A 13,504-nucleotide genomic window follows, 5' to 3' on the forward strand; every position below is an offset into this window, starting at 1 on the left:
GTACTTTTTATATTAGTAACAAAAGCTTTATTTTGACAAAAAAACACTTCCAGGTGACTTAAAAATAATATTTTTATGTTGGCGATTTAATGTTGGGAGGGGTCGAGCTACGATCATAAGCGATTTAATGTTGGGATAGGTCGAGGATAAGTAAGCAAAAACAAATTCCCTAAACTGTTCGGTCGGCTGGGGACCAAAATAGCTATTATTATTTTGACGGCGAGGGCGCACTGCCATACGGTAGGGACCTCTAGCACGAGAACGGGACTTGAATAAAGTCTATCTGCAGCAGCAGCACCGCGGTCCCTGGCATAGTCTTGGTTCCAAGACCATTGGTGTTGCGCGGTCACACACACAACCAACGTTCCGATCTATGCACGGCAAAAACTGTACACGCTTGTAATGAACGAACGCTAGCGGGCGCTCTGTTTCTCTGATTTAGATTTCAGGCCGTGTCCGAAAAGACGACTTCGGCTACAGCTACGTCTAGATCAGCGCGTCTACCAGTGTTGAAGAATAGGCAGACGCGCGCAATCTAGCCGTAGCTGTAGCCGAAGTCGCCGTTTCGGACACGGCCTTAGATCCGGAAATCAGAGAAACAGAGCGCCCGCTAGCGTTCGTTCATTACAAAAGCGTGTACAGTTTGTGCTGTGCATAATCAGAACGTTGGTTGTGTGTGACCGCGCAACACCAATGGTCTTGGAACCAAGACTATCCCTGGCATGGTTTTAGTGTAGCGCACACAAATATGCTTGTACATGATGTACATATGCATAAACAGCGTGCACAAGGTGTGGTTGTTGACATTTTGCGCGAATGACAAGAATTGGTGGTGCTTTTATTTTACCCACATACACCCACATGTGGAGTACCGTTGTGGAGTACCTAAATTAATCGCTTTGAAGAAGAAGGAAGGAAACTCAGAAAAATGAGTCAACAGCCATCGGCACGTAAGTTAATAAAGATAACTTTCCTTATGGCGCCACCACTTTTTCACTCATTTTTACAAAAAGGGATATATCAATCAGGTAAATTAGATACTATATTATTATTTCGAATGAAAAAGTGGTGGCGCCATACGGAAACTTTTCCGTTAATAATTAACATCAACATCTTTCAGTGATAACAGTGAGGATGGTAATCTGTTCTGATAAATTAAAGTACATTTCACAACAATGACCATGTTGAACTTTTCGGAGGCCACGGAGGCTTGGCCTCTTATACCCCTGGTCTTGGCGTTGCCTTGGTGCCCCGTGAAAAGTTTCTCACAGATTTTGAAGATTTTAAATTTCCACTGGGAAATGTTTACAAAAAATGTTTAGATTTAAAGAACACACTGAGGAAACAAAGACCAAGAGCATGAAAATTGATTGGCTGAACTCAATGATTTTATGAAAGGAAGTAAGCAATTTGTGTATGCTTATTTAGCTGTATGAATTTGTTGAATTTTGAACAAAAGTTTTTCCAATTTGTGAGAATTAAAGAGCTTTGAAGTTTGATTGAGTGGTCAAACAGTGTCTGCACTTAAGGTTATTTCAAACGTACTTAGTTACAAGAGGGTTAATCTCTTCATGCCCACTGTATGTGTTCAGGCGATCAGCTATCTGTAATTCAACAGCTACTTATTAGGTAGTTCAACACCAATATTTGTTTAGGAAAAGTTTCCGTTCGAAATAAAATAATATAGTATCTAATTTACCTGATTGATATATCCCTTTTTGTAAAAATGAGTGAAAAAGTGGTGGTGCCATACGGAAAGTTATCCTTTGTTTATACGGATAGGCCGGTTTATGCCTTGCCAGGCAAGGCTAGTTTGGTAGTATTTTGTGGTGCAGTATATGTGCCAACAAATCAATTCAGACAATAAGTAACCCATCAATTTGTGGTGTTTTGATTACGTTTATAGTTTGGTAGGATCAATATTTGTCATTTATGAACCATTGATGTATATCTGGTTTGTTATGTTGATTCTGTAATTTTAAATTGCAGCGCCTCCACCTCAGGGGTACGAGGCAGTCCCACAGCAGGAGCCACCGTCTACACAGGGAGATGGGGCAACCCCACAACAAGAGGGACCTCCACAACAAGGGGCACCTCCACAACAGGGATATGGGGCGCCTCCACAGCAGGGGCCACCTCCACAGGGGGCACCTCTGCAACAGGGATATGGGGCACCCCCACAACAAGGGGCACCTCCACAACAGGGATATGGGGCGCCCCCACCTCAGGGGGCACCTCCACAACAGGGTTATGGGGCACCCCCACCTCAGGGGGCACCTCCACAACAGGGTTATGGGGCACCCCCACAGCAAGGTTATGGGGCGCCCCCACAGCAAGGCTACGGGCCGCCCCCACAGCAGGGGGCACCTCCACAGCAGGGCTACGGGGCACCCCCACAGCAAGGCTATGGGGCACCTCCTCAGCAAGGCTACGGGGCACCCCCACAGCAGGGCTACGGGCCTCCCTTGCAACAGGGGGCACCTCCACAACAGGGATATGGGGCACCCCCACAGCAGGGAGTTGAAATGCAAGGTAAAATTATGGAAAATTTTGGTCAAATGGATAGTGGCCATGGCTATTCAAGTTTAGAATTTGAGGTTTTGAAATCAAGCATCTGAAAGCACACAACTTCGTGTGATTGGTGTTTTTTTCTTTCATAGTTATCTCGCAACTCCTACGACCAATTGAGTTCAAATTTCCACAGGTTTGTTATTTCATGCATATGATGAGATACAGCAAGTGAGAAGACTAGTCTGTGACAATTACCAAAGGTGTCCAGTGTCTTTAAATAGCTAGTGCAGAAATGCTTGCACAGTAAGCATAGCCATGAAATTTGGCTCAGTGTGGTTGTCAAACTAGTACTAAGATTGTTGTCATTGTTGTCCATGTCTTAGTTGCTGTCATTGTTGTTTATGTCTATTTTGCTGTCATTGTTGTCTATATCTGAGTGTCTGTCATTGTTGTCCGTATCTGAGTGTCTGTTATTGTTGTCCATGTCAAAGTGGCTGTCATTGTTTTCCATGTCTGAGTTGCTGTCACTGTGGCCATGTCTGAGTTGCTGTCACTGTGTCCTTGTCTGAGTTGCTGTCACTGTGTCCTTGTCTGAGTTGCTGTCATTGTTGTCCATGTCTGAGTTGCTGTCACTGTGTCCATGTCTGAGTTGCTGTCACTGTGTCCTTGTCTGAGTTGCTGTCACTGTGTCCTTGTCTGAGTTGCTGTCACTGTGTCCATGTCTGACTTGCTGTCATTGTTGTCCATGTCTGAGTGTCTGTTATTGTTGTCCATATCTGAGTTGCTGTCATTGTTGTCCATGTCCGAGTTGTTGTCAATGTCTCTGTCATTGTTGTTCACGTCTTAGCTGCTGTCAATGTCAATGTGGCGGTCTTTGTTTCTTTTGTTGAGTTGATGTCATTGTTGTCCATGTCTGTTTTGCTTTCATTGTTGTCCATGACTGAGTTGATGTCTTTGTTGTTCAAATGTTGTCGTATCCACATAATTTTAATTTTGAAACAATTTAAACTTATTAATGTACATTTTTATATGTAAATACATTTAAATTTTTAACCTTTCTTAATGTTGTAAAAATAAAACTCAATTCAGCTTTTATTTGTGAAATAAACCAATCAATAATAATAATAATAATTAATGGTAAGGTACATTTCTGTCACTTTTACACAGCTTGGAAGCCTGGTGCCGTTTCCGAGGGCGCCACTCCGTACAAGTGGGACAAAGTTCCTGATGATGACCCCGATGACAACGAGAATGCATCGGAGGAGCCAGGAGCCGCCCCAGACATTAGCAAGCTGGAGGCTGTACCTGGATATGAAACAGTCGCATTTGACGATGGTGAACAAGTTTTCAAATGTTGTTATAATAATGTATTTTGCTTGAGAAAATGAAATCAGCCGTTGCGAAGAACTTGCCAACCAAAAGGACCAAGGGTATAAATGCAAAAAATAGTTGATGGGCTGACGTTCTGATCCTAGTAGTGTCTTTCTCAAGACTAAATAGACATAAATTAGAAAAATTGGTTTTATGAGATATCGCACAACTCACAAGGACAGATGGCCACTTCTACATGTTGTAGGTGAGGGCTACCCTTGACTGATTCTGGCTATAGACCCTAAATCAAATGTCAGCAGGGGCTTATTGCCACCCACTCCTGGTATACCCGCAAGTTAACTCGTAACAATTACTTTAAATTAATTCTGGTTTCAGGTCCACCTGTTCCTCCACCTGCATATGAGCCCCCATCAGAAAACGATCGCCCACAAGAGGTGTTTGAAACGTAAGTTGATCGGGTCCAAATTTTACGGCTCTGCTTTTCCCTGAAATAATCCTCTATGAAAATCACTCATAAATATGGATTCCGCCCACTGGGGACAACTGTCTTTCACACAGAGAATGCTTGACACGGGTTTTGTTTAAGTGTGTGCAAGCACCAATTTTCTGCTATGTAAGCGAGGAATGGAGTAATTACGTGGAGCATGCTTGCTCACAAGCTACAAATCTGTGAAATACCCTTTTTGCGTCTGGTATTAAGCAGAGCTTTCTGTGCTATTGTCAAATTCAGTCCCTACCTGACTCAAGGTTTCCCCTGGAATAATTCTCCAGGGTTTTCCTCCCACGTCTAAAACTGAGACTTCTTCCTCGTCTGCTCTCCATTAGCCTTTTTGAGGTATGGTAGATGTGATATGAGTGTACTGTTTGGTTTGGGTGTATACACACAAATTTACCCAACCTTGTAGTATTGTGTCCGCCTTATCTCAAAATGGGCTCATAGTGATTAAGTTCATTTTTATTAAGTTTACTTTTCTGAGAGTTCGTGGCTACACAACCAGAAAAAAACTGAAATGAAATGAAATTGTGCTTTTGCTATCTTGATGATGCAGGAAAGATAACATTGAGGAGGATGCAGTCAAGACGGCCATGTTGACGTATGTGGACAAACACTGCTGCTACGGCTCAAGACCTGCCAAGAACATGGCGATCAGTAAGATTATACCCACGCATGCTCTTCATGTAAGTTGTACCTTTAGGCCATTATTCAAAGACTTTGAATAAAGAGGGAAAAAAGAAGAAAAAAGTCTCTAACTTGGAAAACAAAGTTAATGGCCTGATTTTTCGACCCCAGTGGAGTCTTTCTCACCTTCCGCCAAGGTAGTAGCAGTTAAAAAGAAGGACAGCTCTTTTCAGAACTGAGAAGTCTTTGAATTTTGAAAATCTACTCAACGGTAGTAGAATATAAAGCAAGACCATTCTCTAAAGGACAATTGCAGCACTGTTAAGAAACCTTAATACCCTCTATCGCCCTACACACCAAACAACCCGTCTTGCTGATTGGTTCATGGCTCTAGAGAATGCCTCTTTTATTGAAATAGTTGTGACCTGTATGCAGTCTTGCACAAACACTATGGCATGATGTGAAAAAAATGTTTTTAATATTTACAGTACACACTGGAAACGTTCAACGAGGCAAGGACGACATCCCGCAAGTTTAAACCCTTCTTTGGCGGCATGGTGGACGGCCCTCAGAACGGTGCTCCGCCACCGGTGTGGTCGATGGAATGTAGACCAAACACCCAGTTTGAGACTCATGAGAAGCATCTGGAGGTGCCTCACACGTCTTATCTTCAGGTAAGAGTAACTCCGCCTGTTCAGTCTAGCGCCCTCTTGTGGTTGCTTAAACTTCACTTTCTGTTTTGATTACTCTGTTCGTTATACTTGCAGTATTGAAAGATGTAGTTTCTCATGAAAACAAGTTGTATTTTGATTGTGTAGTGTTTTGATATCCAACTACTACTACCAAGGTGGTGCTCAGCAAGTTATGGATCAAACTTTGAGAATAGGGGAAATTGCAATAGACTGTAAGAATCGCACCCGCACATTGGAACTTTCGAAAGTGCACAATTTTTAATTTTTTTTTGTACTTAAGGCAAAATGTACCATACGTTTTTGGAACTGTTTGATTGTTTTAATAAGGGAATCAATGTGTGGTGAAGAGGTTTTCAACTAGTGGTTTAATCCCAACGAGGACTGGTTCTTGATAATTTTACCAAGGCCTCGGTGAGTTTAAACCACTAGTTGAAAACCGCTTCAACACACTTCTTCCCATTCAAAAATACCTTTTCGGTCAACAAACATCAACACTTTTGGCCAAAAAGTAAATAAATGCACAAATTATAATTGTTCAATGATTTCTTTCAACACAACACCCCTCCTGCTATGAAGTGGTAAGGCCCTCCACCGCCCTCGGGTAAACAACTCCTTATAAGGGAATGCTGTGCGTGTCGCGCGTATCGCGTGATGTGGCACAACTGTCCTTGCCGTTGCTCTCGATGAATAGGAGTGAATAAACTGTCTTAGAAGCACAGGTGTTAGCTCGCGTGTCACGCCCATGTTTTAACACTTTTTACTGGCCATATACAAAGGTTTATACACACCCACGTGACGCGCTCTCAACCAATAGGAATAGCGAAACTGTCTGAGGTATTTATGAATGCTATATAAATATGGAGGTACACAATCAACAATTAACAAGGTGGTCTTGTTTTTTAGTATTACAGGAAATCTGGAGCGGTTATACCCATGCAGGAAGAATAATCCCAAATAGAAATACACAATCTGTCTCAGATTCAAGTTTTGGGGCATAAAAACTGATATCTTTTACATAACCTCATTACTTCGAAGTGAAATGTTTTTTAAAATGCTTTATACTATCTAATGCTGCTGTAGTCTTCTTACAAAATTTAATTTGAACTAATTCATTTTTTAATGATTATTTTACAGACCTGCCATCGGTGTACTGGCCTAGGATTTGTGATGTGTGGACGTTGCTATGGCAGAGGAAGGGTAGGTTTGTTTTCTGATGTAAGGACTAACATATCTATGGGTTGCCATGTTTGATTGGGTTTATAGCATCGAATTCAAGTTCTGGTATGTTCATTTATAAACACAGATTTGTGTTAGCGTTGCATACTCAATGCTGTCCCGAGTTCTGTGAACAAAAATAACAGGCATATTACTCGGGTGGGATTCGAACCCACGACCCTTGCAATTCTAGAGCAGTGTCTTACCAACTAGACCACCGAGATTGCCCGGTAGCTAGAGGCAGTTCGCATCCTATGATAGATCTGGTGTTTAAGTCATTTGAGTGTGGGTTCGGGTCCTGGTCGTGATACGTGTGTCCTTGAGCAAGATACTTTACTATAACTGCTTCTCTTCACCCAGGGGTTAAATGGTTACCTGCGAAGGTAGAGGTTGATATTGTGTATAAACAAACCTTTAGAGCGCTACGGTTGCCCCAGGTTGCATACTCCCCAGGGAGCTAAGAAAGATTAAGGGAAGACTCACTTATACAGAAATAACTAACTGTTTTATTTCACTTTTCATTCGAACATCTTGAGTTTGGAATTCTTTGTTGCATCTTCTGTAGGAGCTTGTAACCTTGGGGAAAAAGGCGCCTCATATAAATGCTGATATGTATGTATGTATGTAATGTTATTTGCCCAGTGATCAGGGCACTTACGTAAAGCTCATTGAGATGTTAAATTTCCATAAAGAATATTCATTTTGGTTTTTACCCATATGCATCAATGTATGTAGCACTGTATTCTCAGTACTTTCCTGAGTTCTGTGAAATACATTACAGAGGACAACATCCCCCAATTCTAGAGCAGTGTCATAACGATAAGAGGCAGCTCTAACCAATCAATCAATCAACCGCAGAGACAGCAAGGGTCCGTCGTGCCGATCTCCTGTGTCCACGCCCTACAGCCTCATGCCACATGTGGTTGGTTTCGCTAGGTCGATTTCGGCCAAGTTGTTGGGCCCAGTTTGATCGAGGGCGACCTCTAGGTCTCTTCCAGCCAGGAGCTGGTGCTAGGCCTCCCCTGGGGTTGATGGTGATGCTAAGAGCTTTTTAGCTGGGATGTTGTCAGCCAGACAAGCGTAATGACCGAAGAAGGCAGAGCGGCGGCATTGCATTAGTTGATGGGGGGCAGACATGTTCTTTGGGTGACCTAATTGTTTTTGACGAAGTGGAACCACTGGATGCCGAGAATTGATCGTTGACACCTCATGTGGAACGATTCTAGTCGATTGAGGTCAGATTTGAGGAGGGTCCATGTTTCTGCTCCATACAACAGTTTGAATCCTTATTTTTATTATTATTAATTTAAAAAGCATGTACTGTTTTTTGTTGTGTGTTACCGTATTTCACTCATTCCTCCTACAATGTGACTCTTTCATTCTTGGATGCAGGTTCGCTGCTCAACTTGCTGCGGTAGTGGTCACAGAACTGTCCATCGTGATGGGCAATCCCATCGTGAAAGCTGTTACTCCTGCCACGGCTCAGGACGTCGCAGGTAGGTTACGTTTTGTTTTGTCGTTCATTAATAGTGGCTTCTTATGTACTGTGCATATCCGTCACCCAGTGACGCTCAAGGCACTTTAACATTCAGTGTTTTCCTGCAAGGTACATAGGACTACATGGTACTAAAAGATCTACTCCTTTTACCCCCATATCATAAATAGAAAAAAATTAGCGATCACAGTATACTGGTTTAATTGTTGAGTTCTCAGCCACCAGTTCTAATTAGTTTGGTTATCTTTCTCATGATATTCGCTGACAGTGTGCCAAATTCCATGGTTGTATCATCAAAATCACAATTACCTCTCAAATTTCCCCTTTCTGCCCAACTATTAAACAACATCCCGACTTCAACTAATCATTAGAACCTTATTTTTCTGAAGGTGTATGCGCTGTGGTGGCGATGGCAGGGTGACTTGTCCTACTTGCGAAGGATGTCGTACCCTCAGGCACTACATTCTCCTCACAGTCTCTTAGTAAGTTCCCTTAGTTTCTTTCAAAAAAGATTGAATAAGCTTTAGAAAGGGTTTTGGTACCTTTTGTAGGTCAAACCTTTTAGCCGTGACGTGAATCCCTACTGTAAATGTAGATGTATATTATGTATAATTCACCTGTAGAAGTGTCAGCTTCATTAGTCGTCAAGTTTTTGAACATCACAGAGCAATTTCTGTAGGAGTCACGTAAATCCATTGTACATTAATATTTCTTTGTTTTATTGCACTTCATACTGGCAAAACACTAAAGTAAATAAAAGATGAAGTCCTAAACATAGAACTTCGACTGAGAATTTTTATTTTATTTTAACACAAACCTTAAAGTTTTAATAAATACCAAGCCTGTTAGTGGCAAGGAGAAACGGGTGAACAGCAATTCTACAGGGCCGTCCTACCACAAAAATGTCAACAAATACCTGCTTTTCATTTTTTTTAATCTACAAATCTAAATATAGTTTCACAGAACATTGCTATGTGTTGTTTGGTTTCATTTTAAACTGTCATGTTGATATCCAACTAGTCTCAAGTCTCTAGAAGAAACGAATTATAGATAATAATGTAAGTCTGTTTTTATTATCAATATTTTTATCAAAATGATCTTGGAGTTTTAAAAAATAACAGTGCAGCATTTGTTCTGTCTCTCTCTAGTGTCAACAACTCATCTGACTATATCCTGGAGCATACAGACATGCCGGATGAGCTGATCAGGAACGTCAGTGGACAGGTTGTGTTTCAACAAGCACTGCCCTTTGTAAGTGCCATTATGTTAGTCTTTGTACATGTATGCATAGCAGGCCCAAGCTTACTGTGCGATTTCCATTTCATAGCGCTGCAATACCGTAAGCACAGACAAAAAGGCATGCTAACAAAAAACACAATGTCCACAGATATACATTAAACTTACACGGTTTGAAGATTATGATAGTAGAAAGCTGCCCTTAAAATTTTACTTACTGAGGTGCTGTAGTTTTTGAGAAATGAGTAAAAGTGATAATTTTTGTCTCAGTTTTAGCATGTAAAAACGTATTAACCAGTTATGCTATGGTTTTGGTATAATATAATAACTGGTTAAGGGGATTTTACATGCTAAAGAGACCAAAACTATATTGTGACTTGTTTAACTCATTTCTCAAAAACTACACAACCTTAGTTAGTAATATTTGAAGGGAAGCTTTCCCCTATCATTATCTTCAAACCCTGTAAGTTTGATGTAAATCTGTGGACATTTTGAAAAAGTACCCGTATCCTTTAAGCAAATTATTCTGCTAGAGTTAGCACAAAAAATTACTGACCGTTAAGGCGAGCGTGCTATGACATTGGCTCCTGATTTAGATGTGTGGTAGATTTAGAACTTCTGGAAAAGGAAGTTTGTAAAGCTATATCCTTTTAGATTTCCTTTTCTTTGTGTGGTGGGCTGTGACCTTATTTTGTCAACCCTGTGGTAGACAGTTTGGTTTGCAAGGCAGTTCAGGTAATTCACAGTGCAGCGCACCCTCTATCATTGGCTTTACTCTGGGTCGTTGGCATGGATGTTGAAACAAAATCTGTACAACTAAATTGCTTACTTATACCTATATCCATCTGCAGGTGTGGCCAATCTCACAGTTCCCGGTTCAAGAGGTGAACCAGAACTCCATTCGTATCGTTGAGCATCACCGCAGTGCTTGGCCCAATGCCATGCTTCACCAGCAGGTAGGTCACCATCAAACCAATTACCGCCTGAATCTGATGGAGGTCAGGTTAGCGTAGTGGTATCTTACCTCGCCTTCCACCTCTAGGACCCTGGTTCGAATCACGTTGGGGCACTATTTGAAGTCCATACCTGACTGCAGGGGTTTCCCATGGAATACCTCTCTGGGTTTTCCTCCCACCTCTAAAACTGAAATGTCCTTCCTTTTCTTCTCTCCATGGGGATATTGTATAGTACAGTGGTTAAGTTTTTCTCTGAGTGATGGCTTGACAACCAGAATAAATGAGATGAAATTAAATGAAATCAGATTACCTATGTATACAAGACTGCACGGCCAAACCAGCCATACTGTACTTGTACATGGGTTTAATCACATAGTGTAAGGGGTGATGACATGTTGGAGAGGGGTGTAAGGGTAACCTCGTTCCCAGGGGTGATCGATCTCGCCGCGCCATTTTTTTCCCAGCATGCCTTGCTCGATCATAACCCCTGGAAGTGTAACTCGAAAATATCCAAATATAAGGGATATTACAATTAGTCCTGTGGTTGATCCGTTCTGTGTTGGGCGTTAGTCGCGCACACGCTGGATGCGCTGTGTGTAGTAAAAGTCATAAACTTGTCTTGGCGTTCAGCGTTGCGTGACAAAAAAAGTGAATACGTACATCTTTATACGCATGCGTTTCGGCGTATAGAGCTTTTTGGAGACGCACAGCGTTTCAAATTTTGTGCGTATATGATAGCCAATCAAAGACACGGATCGGAGTTTCCCTTTCAGAGCTAGCGTGATACGGCGCGCTGCCCATGCTAGCGAGGTTGGTGTAAGGGGTGATGACATGTTGGAGAGCTTAGAGAAGCCCTTCGGGGGGGGGAAAGTGCTTCATAAAAAACAATTGTTCTTATTATTATTGTTCGGTTTTTTTTCTTCTCAGCGACAAACTCTTCGTTCAGTCCCGGTGACCGAGGCCCACTATGATTGGAAGGACGTGAGCACACGCTTCTGGGTGTACGGCTTCGAACACGAGGTCTATGCACCAGACTACCCTCACCAATGCTGCTGGGGCTGCAATGTACTGTGATCTGATCAACGATCGAATTGGAAGGCATTACCGTGGAGGTGTGATCACGGTTGTCAGTTTGTTGCGTGTATATTCCATTCACCAATCCCTGTGACTTCAGGCCAGGGCCCAATTTCACAGAGCTGCTTACACGAAGAAAAATTGCTTAATATTTGTTTGCTTAGAATAACTGAGCAGGATACCAGTCTTAAATTGTACACTGAACATGGTAGGTTGGTCGGTAACGTTTTTCTGAATTAGAAAATTTGTTGCTGAAGCATCTGGATATCAACAAAATTAGGTGACCATCTTGCGCGTTCACAAATGAATTTGCATTGTTGTGTCTTTTATTTGTATAAAGTAAGCACCTTAAGGTTAGCATGCCTTTACAGGTGCTCATGAAATGGAAACTTTTCCAGTTAAGCACAAAATTGGCTGTTAATAAGCAGTTGAAATTAGGCCTTTGTCTTGGCATTGGTTGATGCCCCTATGAGATTTTCCAATGGAAGTGCCTTTTGCAAAATGAAAATGCCTTCCCAAAGATAAAAAACCAGGCCTCTGATTGGATCTTGAATGTGTGTGTGTGTGTTTAACAAGTTGTATGTGTGTGTAAGTATGGTTTATAATAACTTGCGTCCAAGTACAATTTTACTGTAATCTATACAGTATTGTTATTATAGCCAAAGTGATCTACTGGGTAAATTTTAGATAAATTGTTCGGTACACCTGTAGAGAAAAATTGATTAGAGTGGGATTTGGTCCTGCTACCTCTGGAATAACCTTCCGGTGCCCTACCAAATCTTGCTGTTGTAAATTTGTCTTTATTCAACAAATCCCCTCCCCTCCCACCCAATCTGCTAATTCAAGTTAATAAATGTAAATACATCTAAACGGAAACGGTGAAAAATTAATTTTGGAGCTGAAAATTCCAAATGGCCTGTTATTAGATATGAAAAATACAAACGTGATACACTAGAATTGAGTGTTTGTAGAAACAAACACGTGTTCAGCTATCGTTGGGCCAATGTTTGAATCAATGAAAAGAGTGTTCATAGCTCGTAAATATGCAAAGAAATCAAAATGAAAATGTTTTCTCGATGTATGATTTTGGTAGAGCATCAAAGGTGTACTTTTCAACCTTTAAGTTATTAAATTTAAAAACATTTAACAGGTACTTCCGGTTTATACAGGTCAAAAGGTCAAGAGAAGGTCACCAACATATCCATTTTTTAAGTACTAACAAAGCCCTCTCAAATGTATAGGTTGTCAAAATAGCTTGTGTGGTTGAGGAAATGTGCGTTAAAGGCACTGTACGTACACATTTGGTAATTGTCAAAGACCAGTGTTCTCACTTGGCCGTTGTATCCCATAGTAAGCATAAAATAACAAGCCTGTGAAAAATGGGCACGGTTGGGCAAAGTTGCGAGAAAATGGTGAAAAAAAAAACACCCTTGTTGGACGAATTTGTGTGCTTTCAGATAGGAATAAAAGACTTACTAGATAGCTAGAAGTCTTTTATTATTTTAATGAGAAATTAACTCTTTTTCAAAAACTACGTTACTTCAGAGGGAGTCGTTTCCCACAATGTTTTATACTATCAACAGCTCTTCAATGCTTGTTTACCCAAGTCAGTTTTAAAGTTAATATTTGTTTTGAGTAATTACCAAATGTGTACCTTCCCTTTAAAGAGCTTTCTCACATGTTTAATAATAATTAGTACTATAATTCTACTTTTACATTACTTTATTTTATGCCGTCTTTACTTCATTAAAAGAGTCTGTTATTTCCATTTTACCATTTTGTATAATACTATTTTCATTTTACCGTACTGTTTACGGTTTATGGTTTATAATTGTTATATTTTCATTCCATCAATTATTCAAAAAGTGGTTCC

At 41.0% G+C, this 13,504-nt stretch overlaps 1 protein-coding gene across 1 annotated transcript; it reads left to right on the forward strand.

The window, feature by feature from the left end:
- The first annotated feature begins 682 nt into the window (after nt 1–682).
- Nucleotides 683–12,949, forward strand: LOC117288392 (protein SSUH2 homolog). Its single transcript, XM_033769238.1, has 12 exons — nt 683–950; nt 1,990–2,532; nt 3,679–3,846; nt 4,219–4,288; nt 4,893–5,022; nt 5,452–5,637; nt 6,790–6,852; nt 8,263–8,366; nt 8,755–8,847; nt 9,514–9,616; nt 10,453–10,557; nt 11,485–12,949. Exons 1-12 carry the CDS (start codon nt 929–931, stop codon nt 11,629–11,631), a joined length of 1,734 nt encoding a protein of 577 aa, XP_033625129.1. The 5' UTR covers nt 683–928; the 3' UTR covers nt 11,632–12,949.
- The last annotated feature ends 555 nt before the right edge of the window (nt 12,950–13,504 follow it).

This window comes from Asterias rubens, chromosome 3 (genome assembly GCF_902459465.1).
Source record: "Asterias rubens chromosome 3, eAstRub1.3, whole genome shotgun sequence".
Classification (NCBI taxonomy): domain Eukaryota; kingdom Metazoa; phylum Echinodermata; class Asteroidea; order Forcipulatida; family Asteriidae; genus Asterias; species Asterias rubens.